The sequence below is a fragment of the Trichechus manatus genome, unplaced genomic scaffold (assembly GCF_000243295.1).
Source record: "Trichechus manatus latirostris isolate Lorelei unplaced genomic scaffold, TriManLat1.0 scaffold00072, whole genome shotgun sequence".
Lineage (NCBI taxonomy): Eukaryota > Metazoa > Chordata > Mammalia > Sirenia > Trichechidae > Trichechus > Trichechus manatus.
In genome coordinates, this window is record NW_004444008.1 from 3,850,265 (window position 1) to 3,864,077 (window position 13,813).

General features: G+C 42.2%; 1 protein-coding gene across 1 annotated transcript in view; it reads right to left on the reverse strand.

The window, feature by feature from the left end:
• ADCY2 (adenylate cyclase 2) overlaps window positions 1-13,813 on the reverse strand; it is a 458,110-nt gene that overhangs the window by 140,636 nt on the left and 303,661 nt on the right. The window contains exons 5-6 of the mRNA XM_004380271.1: window positions 5,435-5,546; window positions 1,591-1,718 (exon numbers count right to left, since the gene is read on the reverse strand). Coding sequence (XP_004380328.1) covers window positions 1,591-1,718; window positions 5,435-5,546 — 240 coding nt within the window. The remainder of the gene's footprint in view (window positions 1-1,590; window positions 1,719-5,434; window positions 5,547-13,813) is intronic.

The window sequence follows — 13,813 nt, forward strand, 5'->3', positions numbered from 1 at the left end:
TAAAAAAAAAAAAAAAAAAGAGAGAGACTGGAGGAACCCCGGAGACTCTGGCCCCCGGATACCCTTTTAACTCAGAACTGAAGCCACTCCCAAAGTTCATCCTTCAGCAAAAAAGTAGACAGGTCAATAAAACAGTGACACGTGAGGAAGGTGCTTCTTAGTTCAGTCATGTAACGGAGACCAGATGGGCAACACCTGCCTGGACGCAAAGACGAGAAGGCAGGAAGGGGCAGGAAAAATGGATGGAGGGACACAGGGACCCCAGGGTGGGGAAGGGGAGAGTGTTGACACATCACAGGGACTGCAACCAATGTCACAAAACAATGTTTGTATGAATTGTTGAATGAGAAACTAATTTACTGTTGTAAACTTCCACCTAAAACACCCTAAAAAAAATCATTTCAAAAATACTTTGGGACTCTGCCGCCCACTCTCTAACAGAGACAAATGAGGCTTCATGAAGGGGATGAAAATGCACAGCAATGACGATTTATTTCTGCCAGACAAGTGCATCCATCAGTTACCAAATATTATCATAAAAGAAGGAGACAGGAAGTTGTCCCTCGTTACCCCGGGGGGAATGATGCTGGTAACAGCAGCTTAAGGAGGAAGAGACTGCCACGTGGGTATCGCAGTAACAAGTACCACGACAACCCCCAAAATGACAACGGCATGTATGTCGTGCTTGACTCCTAAGATGGCATCATTTTATCATGCTAAAAATGCTAAAAAGCAACAGACTCACTATGGAAAAATAAATGGCATCCTGCAAAAAAGTACAGAAATTGTTCTCTGCTCTTTTCTCTCTTTCCTTTTCCCTCCCCATTCCCCTTCCTTTCCTCTTTCTCTTCTTCTCTCTCTTTCTCTCATTTTTATATATATTTATTACCACAAAAAAGAAAAAAAAAATCCAATCAACTAAAATCTTTCAATCAGGCAGTCAGCAATCAAAAGGTCGTATCATTTTTAAAAACGATTCTGGCTTCTGAGAAGGACGTTACTCCAGAAGGGTGTGTATGGTGCTGCTAATAAAGAGGAACTTTCTACCTTATACTTCTACCCCGTGGGTGTCGATTGTGATGACTATTCCACGTCAGCTAATCGTCTCTAGAATTATACAGAAAGAAACTATAGGGAAACGCAAAAGAACGTATCAACTGAAACAAAGTCACAGAAGTGCGCGTTTATGGCTAGAAGTGATTGTGGACTACACCGTTCCATTAACTTCACCTCTCACGATCTGGGAGAGGCGTGCTGCTTGTCAGAAATCAAGGAGGCGCTGAGAGGGCAGATGTTTTCTTAAAATGAAAGAAGACATTGAAATGAAAAAAAAAAAAATATCTCACCTTTGAAATCCACAAAGCCGTGCCCTCCCAGAGATTTCCAACTCAGTTTTGCTGTAATCTTGGCTCTTAAACATAACAACATAAAACAGGTACTCTTACTTGGACAGAGTTACTCACACGCAGTAAAGGAGTCTACACACACTTCTAGTTACCCTTACCAGTAGACTGGAAAACAGAATAGAGCAGGCGAGAATTACAACTCAACGGTGTCCTGCCGTTTAAAGAGATCCGACTAAGCACTTACTTGATGGCTTCACACATGTCCAGTCCCATTTTGACACAGTTCTTGGCGTGGTTGGGGAGCGATATGGGGAGGCCAGACACACAGTAGTAACAGTCTCCCAGAATCTTTATTCTCATGCATTCATTCTCCTGGAAGAGGAAACCATGGAGTGAGGCTTTTACATCATGCCAGGACTCACAAACATCATCCAGAGAGAGTTCTGCCATTGCCGCTGCAGGCAACAGGGCTGAGCTGAGGAGACATGAGAGCTGGTGCTTTGCCTTCATTTCCCCGCAAGGACGAGCCACCCTCACCCACACACGCGCTCGACAAAGTCAGAACGAAGGAAGATGACAGGAAGGAGAAGAACGTCCCAGGTGGGGATGCGTCATCCATAATGTCACACCTGTCCAGCAGCTTGGTATGTTTTTTCTGATGTGACCAGGTAGTCCAACAAACGTGACCTCTTTTTAAAACAAAAAATTAATCCAGAGACTGTTCTGGAATGATTTACAGTTAGTAAGTGCAGAGTAGTATAATGACAGGGTCTTCCCCATTAGTCAGAACCTCCTCAAACACCAATGGTGGAATAAAGCCTACAAAGACAGAGCAGACTCCTGCAGGGTAGAAAACGAGGAGCAAAACCCAATTTTATTTTGAATCACTTGTCATTCCTTACTGTGCTCATGGTTTTCTTCGTTTACTTACCCATTTATTTTAACCTCTGATAAACAACTCCACAATACAATAAGCCACCTTTCAACATTGCCAAGTAATTTAAAACCTAATTCTGATCTCTGGCTAAACCTTTTAACTTTATAGGTCTACAAACCCTCCTTGTTTTTCCTGCCCGCGTTGTGTTTATATTCTAATATTTAAATGAGCTGCATTCATATGTATCAATCCTACGTCGGTTCCTAGCCTTTTTAACTAGTGTATGGACTCATCATTAAAATAAAATAATAAAAAAGATACGCAAAACACAGATTACTCCTAACGCTAGTACAGGCTTATGTATAAACCGAATAAATGCGGAAAACTAAAATGAACATAATACCTTCTTCTTATGTGCGTGTTCTGAAGCTTTCACACACTTCTTCCCCTGCCTGGTAGCGATCTCACAAGCTAAGGTATACTTTCATGCTTATCTGTGGCACTAGAAATGATGTGCTTAGTAATTCCTGGTAACAATATCATAAACAATAAGAAAGCAAACAACTATTTATTAATACCGCTTCCCTCCCATACTTCCTGAAGAGACATTCTGAGCCTAGAAAACATTACGGCTAGTAACAGCAAATGGGCAACGATTTTGAGTTCATGAGCTTAACGTTATTTGCTTTACATGGTGTTCATTCAGTGCACCAAGCCATCTGTTTGCTTAAGATGCTCTCCATCCCATATTATTTAGTGATTAGCCAGGAACTGGTGTCCAAAGCATGCCGGCCCTTTGACCAACAATGGATGGAGCGAGCTACTTAGGCTGGCCTCAGAGGCTGCCTGGACGTTCCTTTACTGCAGCAGGAAGCTGGAAGTCCACGGAGCACCACTAAGTAACCCAGGGACATCTCAATATGGAGGACAGTGGCAAGAGGCAGGGAAGAGTCTTCTCCCTGTTCTGGTTACTTTATGATGACAGGGAAGATGCTTGCCCCTCAGTCCTCCATGGACTGTTGGGTTAGGGCAAAGGGGGATTTACCGTCATTGGGCCCCCTTCAAGTCTTCACCTTGATTGTCTCAGATCCAACATTCAGTTGTCCTGCAGGGAGTGTGTGTGTGTGTGTGTGTGTGTGTGTGTGTATTATGGACAGGTATTCCTAAGGACCCCTAAGGTATTTATCGGTCACGGGTCTTTGCATATGGCACATATAAGCACTCCTTTAAAAGTCCCAGGTGTAGGTGTGGTCACCCATGTCATCACACCTGTCGAGCAGATTGCTATGCTTTTTTTCCTAACATGACCAAGTAGTCCAACTAAAATGATCTTTTATAAATTCAAACTCTCAAAACACTAAGTTTCAATTTTTCTTTTTCTAAAAAATGGGCACCCATAAGACTCAACCTCATCCTTTGGTCTGGTAGAGACATGAAGTGACCCTGCACATGTATTGATTTTTTAAGGTCCCCGCGAGGCTGCTCTGGTCAGCTGGAAAGCAGAAGACACCTCTTGGGGTACTTGACACAAGATTAATTATGGTGACATCTGACAGCCAGGCTTCTTCCTAAGAGGCTGGGCCAGAATTGTCTCTATTGTCTCAATGAACTAGATTTCACAGTGAGTTAAATTTATGAGCAATTCTTCTATACATAAATAACTAATTTTAACCAGCTTAATGAAGTATCTTTCGTTGGGTACAATTAAAAGAAAAGATTGGGCTGACCAGAAATTTGTTAATGAAAAGTAAAGGGCAGCCAAGGAAGAGAAGATTTTATTCATCAATATTCCCACCAACAACAATAATAGTTCCAATAAGTAAGCTCTAGAATGATTTTAGATGACTTTCTATCTGTGAAATTTCCCAGAAGTGAATATATGTCACTGTTATGGACTGAATTGCGTTCCCCCAAAATATGTGTTGTAAATCCTAACCCTTATGAGTCGGAATTGACTCGAAGGCAATGGGTTTTTTATACCTGTAGTTACAATCCCATTTGGGAATAGGTTCTCTTTGTTATGTTAATAAGAGAGCATTAGTGTAGGGTGTGTTAAATCAATCTCTTTTGAGATATAAAGAGCAGATGAAGCAAGCAAGCACAAACAGACAGGAAGATACACGCCACGTGACCGCCAAGGAAGCTAGGAACGGAAGCAGAAAAGAGACAAGGACCTTCCACTAGAGCCAACACCCTGAATTCAGACTTCCAGCCTCCTAAACCGTGAGAAAATAAATTTCTGTTTGTTAAAGTCACCCACTTGTGGTATTTCTGTTATAGCAGTACTAGATGACTAAGACAGTCACGGAACACGCTGTCCTTGACATTTCTAGTCAAGTGCCACAAGGGTGAAGGGACAAAAATGAGAGGCTAGTAAGTAAAAGGCTTGGACAGAAGGTATACATCCTACTTCGGTACAGCGAAAATGAGGGAAACCCTCCATGAGATACAACAATGGGCTCAAACATAACCATAGCAATTGTGAAGATGGTGCAGGACTGAGCAACATTTCTTTCTGTTGTACGGACCTTGAATGCAATTAACAATAACAATAACAACACAGTCCTATTTTGGGGTGCTCCCAAAGTGCTGCTTCACACTATGAGTACACCAAGGCTACAACTGAGTGAGAGAACATCATTTCAGCCCACCTTGGCACACAGATACCTTAAAGAGGACCGTAAGATGGAACAGTGCAGAGAGATTTGAAACTGAATCTCATCCCCTTGATTGTATTTACCATGTTGTTACGTTGTTAGTTGATTCTGACTCATGGCGACTTCATGTGTGCAGATTAGAAGTGCTCCATAGGGTATTCAAGGCTGTGACCTTTCCGAAGCAGACTTCCAGGCCTTCTTCCAAGGCACCTCTGGGTAGGTTTGAACCTCCACCCTTTTGACTAGCAGTGGGGTGCTTAACTATCTGTGCCATCCAAGAACTCAGTATTTATCATAAGTGTGTTGAATTATATATAAGCAGAAGTTTTAAAAATAGATGACAACATGTGATTATTATACGCCATGGCATTTCTCTTTCCTAACACAGGTTTGAGATTCACTGGGACTCCATGGTAGATGAATCCAGTGAATTTATAAGCAGCGTTGCTGAAGGATACAATTATGAAAAAGCAAAACATTAAATAAAAGACCAGTGTAAAAGTAAGCCAGGACCTTATGTAGCCTCAGAGTAGTCAGTGATCTGTAATACTCACCTTTGCAATCTGATCAAACTTTCCAAAGAGTTCATTCAGCATGTGGACGAGTTCTCCTGGGGAGCAGTCACTTGCCAGCCGGGTGAACCCAACAATGTCGGCGTATAAGATACTGTAGGAAGCGAGGGGAAAGAACAGGGTTTGCAAGTTTATATTCATGAAGGAAGCCATGATATTTTTCCCATAAAGAGTGTAATTTTTGCACATTTTATATTTATATTTCCATGAGAAAATGTCATTTCTTTGGATAGGGAATGCATGAACACTTTGCTAAACTTGTCTGCATAGTTACTTTCTTTTTAAAAACTTTTTATAACTTAGTTATAAACTTTTTCTAACTAAGATGATGTAGCGGGTTGAGTGTGTCCCCCCAAAAGATATGTCCATCTGGAACCTCCCAATGTGAACGTATTTGCAATAAGGGCCTTCGCTGGTGCAATTAAGGCCAGGATCTCAAGATGAGATCATCCTGGGTCAGGGAGGATCCTAAACGCAGTGGTGAGCATCCTTATAAGAGAAAGAAAAGACAACACAGATAGCAACACAGAGAGACTATCAGAAGGCAGAGGCTGAGCTGGAGCGATGCTGCCATATGCCAAGGATTTCCAGGAGCCACCAAAAGCTGGAAGACGAAAGAAAGGATCTTCCCCTACAGGGAACATGGCCCTGCCAACACCTTGACTATGGACTTCTGGCTTCCTGAGCTATGGGAAAATAACCGTGTTGTTTTAAGGCACCAAGTCTATGGTGACTTGTCATGGCAGCCTAGGAAAGAAGCACAAATGGAGAGTTTACGGGAGAAGAGAAGCTCAGGCGATGGGCTTTCTCCATTCTTGGCCTTCCTCCGGACCCACCTTCTGCCCTTGGTACCGGCCTATCGGGGTATGTGGTGCCACCTGGGATTTCATGACACTGCCAGAATATTGATAACCCATGACTATGTGGCTATTTGAATTATTATATGGCTTTACATTATAAGAATGCCTAAAATAGAAGAAGCAAAATAATGAAAATCAAATCCTGTTCTCATTAACTCAAAGAATAAAAAAGGAATAAAAATTGCCTTAAAAACAAATTTGGAGCGCTTTCTACCTGCCACACGAAGCAGACATGTGGATCTTCATGTAGCTCAGAGTCTGGCTGGGCAATGCATTAAACGAGTCATACCCGATAAATGTCCAGGTACAAGTGATAATAAGTGCTACGAAGAAGAACAGCAAGGGGCTATGGGGAAGATGGTGAGGGCAGATCAGAGAGTGGGGGGCCAAAGTCACTCTAGTGGTACATTAGAGGGTGAGGGGCCATGGAGAGTCACTCTCGGGGTGAATTAGAGGGTGAGGGGCCAGGGAGAGTCACTCTGGGAAAATGACTGTGCAGCCTCCCTCCATGGGGACTACAGACTAGTGGGGACAAACGAGAGGTTCCCTTAAATTTGTCTGATTTCAGCTGACCTTGAGAGGTCGGAATAGGTGAACAGAGCACCAGCGTGTGCATTACAACATTCCCTACACAGTTGTAAATTCATTCTTTATCTTAAGGCCTTATAATGAAGTGTACAGAAGCTGGGCTATATGAAGAAGAATGTGGCATCAGTATTGGTGGAAGATTCATTCACAACCATCGATATGCAGATGACATAACCTTGCTTGCTGAAAGTGAAGAGGACTTGAAACACTTACTGATGAAGATCAAAGACCACAGCCTTTAGTATGGATTATACCTCAACATAAAACAAAAATTCTCACAACTGGACCAATAAGCAACATCCTGAAAAATGCAGAAAAGATTGAAGTTGTCAAGGATTTCATTTTACTTGGATCCACAATCTACACCCATGGAAGCAGCAGTCAAGAAACCAGATAACATATTGCATTGGGCAAATCTGCTGTAAAAGACCTCTTTAAGGTGTTAACAAGCAAAGATGCTTAAAGACTAAGGTGCTCCTGACCCAAGCCACTGTATTTTCAATCTTCTCATATGCATGTGAAAGTGGACAGTGAATAACGAAGATGGAAGAAGAGTTGATGCTTTTGAGTTGTGGTGTTGGTGAAGAATATTGCATACACCATTGTCTGCCAGAAGAACGAACAAGTCTGTCTTGGAAGAAATACAGCCAGAGCGCTCCTTAGAGGCAAGGACGGTAAGACTTCGGGTCTCACATACTTTGGACATGTTATTACGAAGGATCAGTCCTTGGAGAAGGACATCATGCTTGGCAAGGAAGACGGTCAGTAAAAAAGAGGTAGATCCTCGACGAGACGGATTGACCCAGTGGCTGCAACAATGGGCTCAAACATAGCAATGATTGTGAGGATGGCACAGGACCAGGCAGTGTTTCTTCTGTTGTACATGGGGTCGCTATGAGTTGGAACTGACTTGCTGGCACCTAACAACAATGAAGTCTACAAGGCCTGTTGACAGACTGAGATTCAGATAGCAATACAGTGTAGCTAAAACGTACAATGAATAAAATATAAGCAAGGTCCCCAGCCAAGCAGAGACTGCTCTCTGTCATCAGCCTTACTCCTTGTCCTTGTGCGGAGCACAAGGCTGCAGCTTCACCATAGGGAAGGGTGGAGGATGGGCTCGCTCCTCTGCTGATGGGCCGCTGTGCTCTCCAGTCTATCCACATGATGCCCTAAATCCAACTTCACTTCTCCCATGCTGCCTAGGAGAGGGAAGATCCCGGAAGCTGAGCCATGGTCCAGGAGGGAGAATTCATTCTGCTCTCACAGGGAAACATGGCCTGTCCTAAAGAAGTATAGGAAGAGAGAGTGTGGGGGTGGGGGGCTGAGTCCACTTTCTTCTTGCTCACCACATCCACAAAGCTGCATGTGGTAAAGCTTGTAGCAGGCAAAGAAGCCCCAAGACAGGCTGGCTGTAGAAGAATGAAACTGTTCCAGAGGACGTTCTGCAGCATGGAGATTCAGAAAGCAAACAGGCAACTGTGGAAGCATGTGCACAGCCTGGGGGAGCCTATGGTAGAGGAAGCACAGCACAGTAAGGAGTCAATAGGAAGAAAACACCCCCAAGACTTTGATCATGCCATTCCTTTATGAAGATCATTCTGGTTGAAGCAACCTGTTACTTGTTATTGTAGTTAGGTGCCCCTGAGTCGGTTCTAACTCATAGTGACCCTACGTACAACAAAAAGAAACCCTGCCCGGTCCTGTGCCGTCCTTACAATAATTGTTCTGCTTGAGCCCATTGTTGCAGCCTCTGTGTCAATCCATCTTGTTGAGGGTCTTCCTCTTTTTCACTGACCCTCTACTTTACCAAGCATGATCTCTTCTCCAGGGACTGGCTCCTGCTGATAACATGTCCCAAGTATGTGAGACGTAGTCTCTCCATCCTTGTTTCTAAGGAGCATTCTGGTTGTACTTCTTCCAAGACAGATTTGTTTGTTGGTCGCCAACACCACAATTCAAAGGCATCAATTTTTCTCTGGTCTTCCTTATTCATGGTCCAGCTTTCGTATGCGTATGAGGCAATTGAAAACACCATGGTTTGGGTCAGGTACACCTTAGTCTTTAAGGTGACCTGTTTGCTTGTTAACACTTCAAAGAGGTCTTTTGCAGCAGATTTGCCCAATGCAATGTGTCTTTTGATTTCTTGACTGCTGTTTCCATGGATGTTGATTGTGGATCCAAGTAAAATGAAACCTTTGACAACTTGAATCTTTTCTCTGTTTATCATGATGTTGCTTATTGGTCCAGTTGTGAGGATTTTTGTTTTCTTTACGTTGAGGTGTAATCCATACTGAAGGCTGTGGTCTTTGATCTTCATCAGTAAGTGTTTCAAGTCCTCTTCCCTTTTAGCAACGAAGTTTGTGTCATCTGCATAACGCAGATTGTTAATGAGTCTTTCTCCAATCCCAATGTCCCATTCTTCTTCATATAGTCCAGCTTCTCAGATTATTTGCTCAGCATACAGATTGAATAGGTATGGTGAAAGGATACAGCCCTGACCCACACTATTCCTGACTTTAAACAATGAAGTATCCCCTTGTTCTGTTTGAATGACTGCCTCTTGATCTATGTACAGGTTCCTCATGAGCACAATTAAGTGTTCCAGAATTCCCATTTTTGCAATGTTATCCATAATTTGTTATGATCCACAGAGTCGATTGCCTTTGAATAGTCAATAAAACACAGATAACCATCTTTCTGGTATTCTCTGCTTTCAGCCAGGATCCATCTGAAGTCAGCTATGCTATCCATTGTTCCATGTCTTCTTCTGAATTCAGCTTGAATTTCTGACAGTTCCCTGTCAAAATACTGCTGCAGCCACTTTTGAATGATCTTCAGCAAAATTTTACTTGCATGTGATATTAATGATATTGTTTGATAATTTCTGCATTTGTTTGGATCACCTTTCTTTGGAATAGGCATCATTATGGGTCTCTTCCAGTTGATTGGGCAGGTAGCTGTCTTCCGATTTTCTTGGCATAGATGATTGAGCACTTCCAGCACTGCATCCATTTATTGAAACATCACAACTGGTATTCTGTCAATTCTGGAGGCCTTGTTCTTCATCAATGCCTTCAGTGCAGCTTGGATTTCTTCCTTCAGTACCATCAGTTCCTGATCATAAGCTACCTCCTGAAATGGTTGAACCTTGACCAATTCCTTTTGGTATAGTGACTGTGTATTCCTTCCATCTTCTTTTGATGCTTCCTGCATCATTTACTATTTTCTCCATAGAATCCTTCAATATTGCCACTTGAGCTTAAATTTTTTCTTCAGTTCTTTCAGCTTGAGAAATGAGGAGCGTGTTCTTTCCTTTTGGTTTTCTCTCTCCAGGTCTTTGTACGTGTCATTATAATATTTTACTTTGTTTTCTCCAGTCACCCTTTGAAATCTTCTGTTCAGCTCTTTTACTTTATCATTTCTTCCTTGTCCTTTAGCTACTTGATGTTCAAGAACAACTTTCAGACTTTCTTCTGACATCCATTTTGTTCTTTTTTTCTTTCCTGTCTTTTTAATGACCTCTTGCTTTCTTCAGGTATGATGCCCTTGATGTCATTCCACAACTCGTCTGGTCTTCGGTCACTTGTGTTCAACATGTCAAATATACTCTTGAGATGGTCTCTAAATTCAGGTGGGATATACTCAAGGTCATACTTTGGCTCTCCTGGACTTGTTCTAATTGTCCTCAGTTTCATCTTGAACTTACATTTGAGCAACTGATGGTCTGTTCTTCAGTCGGTCCCTGGCTTTGATCTGACTGATGATATTGAGCTTTTCAATGGTCCCTTTCCACAGATGCAGTCAATTTGATTCCTGTGCATTCCATCTGGTGAAGTCCACGTGTACAGCTGCCGTTATGTTGGTGAAAAAGGTATTTGCAATGAAGAAGTCGTTGGTCTTGTAAAATTCTATCATTCGATCTTTGGTATTGTTTCTATTAACAAGGTCATATTTTCCAACTACCGATCCTTCTTTTTTGTTTCCAACTTTCACATTCCAATCGCCAATAATTATCAATGCATCCTGACTGCATGATTGATCAATCTTAGACTGCAGAAGTCAGTAGAAATCATCAATTTCTTCATTTTTGTCCTTAGTGGTTGGTGAGTAAATTTGAATAATAGTTGTATTAACTGGTCTTCCTTTGTAGGTGTATGGATGCTATCCTATCACCGACAGTGTTGTACTTCAGAATAGATCTTGAAATGTTCCTTTTGACGATGAATGCAATGCCATTCCTCTTCAATCAAACATTCCCGGTATAGTAGACCATATGATTGTCCAATTCAAAATGGCCGGTACCAGTTCATTTCAGCTCACTAATGCCTAGGGTATCAATGTTTATGCGTTCTATTTCATTTTTGATGATTTCCAATTTTCCTAGCTTCATACTTCTTACATTCTGATTATTAATGGATGTTCGCAGCTGTTTCTTCTCATTTTGAGTCGTACCACATCAGCAAACGAAGGTCCCAGAAGCTTGACTCCATCCACGTCATTAGGGTCAACTCTTCGTTCAGGAGGCAGCTCTTCCCTAGTTGTCTTTTGAGTGCCTTCCAACCTGAGGGGCTCATTTTCCAGCAATCTATCAGACAATGTTCTGCTGCTATTCATAAGCTTTTCCCTGGCTAATTCTTTTCAGAAGTAGACTACCAGGTCCTTCCTCCTTAGACTGGAAGCTAAGCTAAGTTCCTTCTTCCTTCTTTCTTAGTCTGGAAGCTCAGGTGAAACCTGTCCACTATGGGTGACCCTGCTGGTATTTGAATATTGGTACCATAGCTTCCAGTATCACAGTAACACTCAAGCCCCCACAGTATGGCCAACTGACAGACATGTGGGGGTGAAGCAACTTAGTGACAGGAAAATCAGGTAGAACTGTATCTCAGTAACCCAGGAGAGTCCCGAGGGACGTCTCTAATGGAGGAAAGGGAGAGAAGAAAGCAGATATAATAGACACGAAGGAGAATCAACCTGGCATGGTCTGTAATTAGATGGTATTTAGGAATTTAGGAGAGAGAAGCATTGAGGATGAAAACTGGGTTTATGGCTGAGCAATGGCGCCCTGGTGGCGCAGTGTTCAAGTGCTTGGCTGCTAACCAAAAGGTTGGCAGTTCGAATCCACCAGTCACTCCTTGGAAACCCTGTGGGGCAGTTCTACTCTGTCCTTTAGGGTCGCTATGAGTCAGAATTGGTTCGATGGCAGTGGGTGTGGTTTGCTTTTTCTGGTTTGTGGCATGGTGGGGGTTAAAGCCAGAAGACATTGATTAGAGAAGGAAGAGAAAATACGGAAGATAAGTCACAGAGTGTGGAAAATCTTTCTAAAACCCAGGCTATGAAAGGAGAAAAGGTTGTTTCAGAGTTGGATGGTGGCATGGGATCCCAGAAAGTGTTTGTTTTTAAAGATGGGGTGCGTTCATGGCTGCTTCAGCCCTAATGGAAAGAATTCAGAGGAAGACGATGAAGATTCAGGAGGCAATGGGCAGCTATTGCCATTACAGTGATGACAGTATCATCATCATCAGAGAGTAAAGAACTAGTAAATGTTATTAACACAAAACAAACATTTTATTGACTGAATGGTCAAAGTAGAACCCAAAGTTTTCAAATGATCTTTTTAGTACTGTCTATAAACCAAATAATTAAAAGAAAAAACAAAACAAAAATAAACAAACACAAAATGCTCAGCTATTGACTGGACCCTGCATTATCTATGCACAGGGTCTACTTCTTTGCTCATACTGGTCTTATTCCATCATGAAAATGCCATGTTTTCGTATTTCTTAAAAAAAAAGGTATTCCATGCCATTTAAATTAAGCATTTAAGTTACTTTAGGATCCTAAACGCATTTCACGTATTTAAATTTAATTGAATACTACAAACATCTTTGTTAGCTGTTGTTAGGTGCTATCGAGTCGGTTTCGACTCATAGTGACCCTATTTACAACAGAACGAAACACTGCTCAGTCCTGCGCCATCCTCACAATTGTTGTTAGGCCTGAGTCCACTGTTGCAGCCACTGTGTCAATCCATCTCATTGAGGGTCTTCCTCTTTTTCGCTGACCCTCTACTTTACCAAGCATGATGTCCTTCTCCAGGGACTGATCTCTCCTGATAACATGTCCAAACTATGTGAGACATAGTCTCACCATCCTTGCTTCTAAGGAACACTTTGGTTGTACTTCTTCCAAGACTGATTTGTTCGTTCTTCTGGCAGTCCATGGTATATTCTATATTCTTCGCCAACACCACAATTCAAAGACTTCAATTCTTTGGTGTTTCTTATTCATTGTCAAGCTTTCGAGTGCATATGACACAATTGAAAACACTAAGGCTTGGGTCAGGAGCACCTTAGTCCTCAAAGTGACATCTTTGCTTTTCAACACTTTAAAGAGGTCTTTTGCAGCAGATGTGCTGCAAATGCGTCTTTTGATTTATTGACTGCTGCTTCCATGGGTGTTGATTGAGGATCCAAGTAAAATGAAATCCTTCACAACTTCAATCTTTTCTCCGTTTATCATGAAGTTGCTTACTGGCCCAGTTGTGAGGATTTTTGTTTTCTTTATTTTGAGGTGTAATCCATACTGAAGGCTGTGGTCTTTGATCTTCATCAATAAGCGTTTCAAGTCCTCTTCACTTTCAGCAAGCAAGGTTGTGCCATCTGCATATCACAGGTTGATAATGAGTCTTCCTCCAATCCTGATGCCCCGTTCTTCTTCATACAGTCCATCTTCTCAGCACACAGATTGAATAAAAAACCAAACCAAACCAGTTGCCGTTGAGTCGATCCCGACTCACAGTGACGCTACATGACAGAGTAGAACTGCCCCAAAGGGTTTCCAAGGAGTGCCTGGTGGATTCAAACTGCCAATCTTTTGGTTAGCAGCCATAGCTCTTAACCACTACGCCACC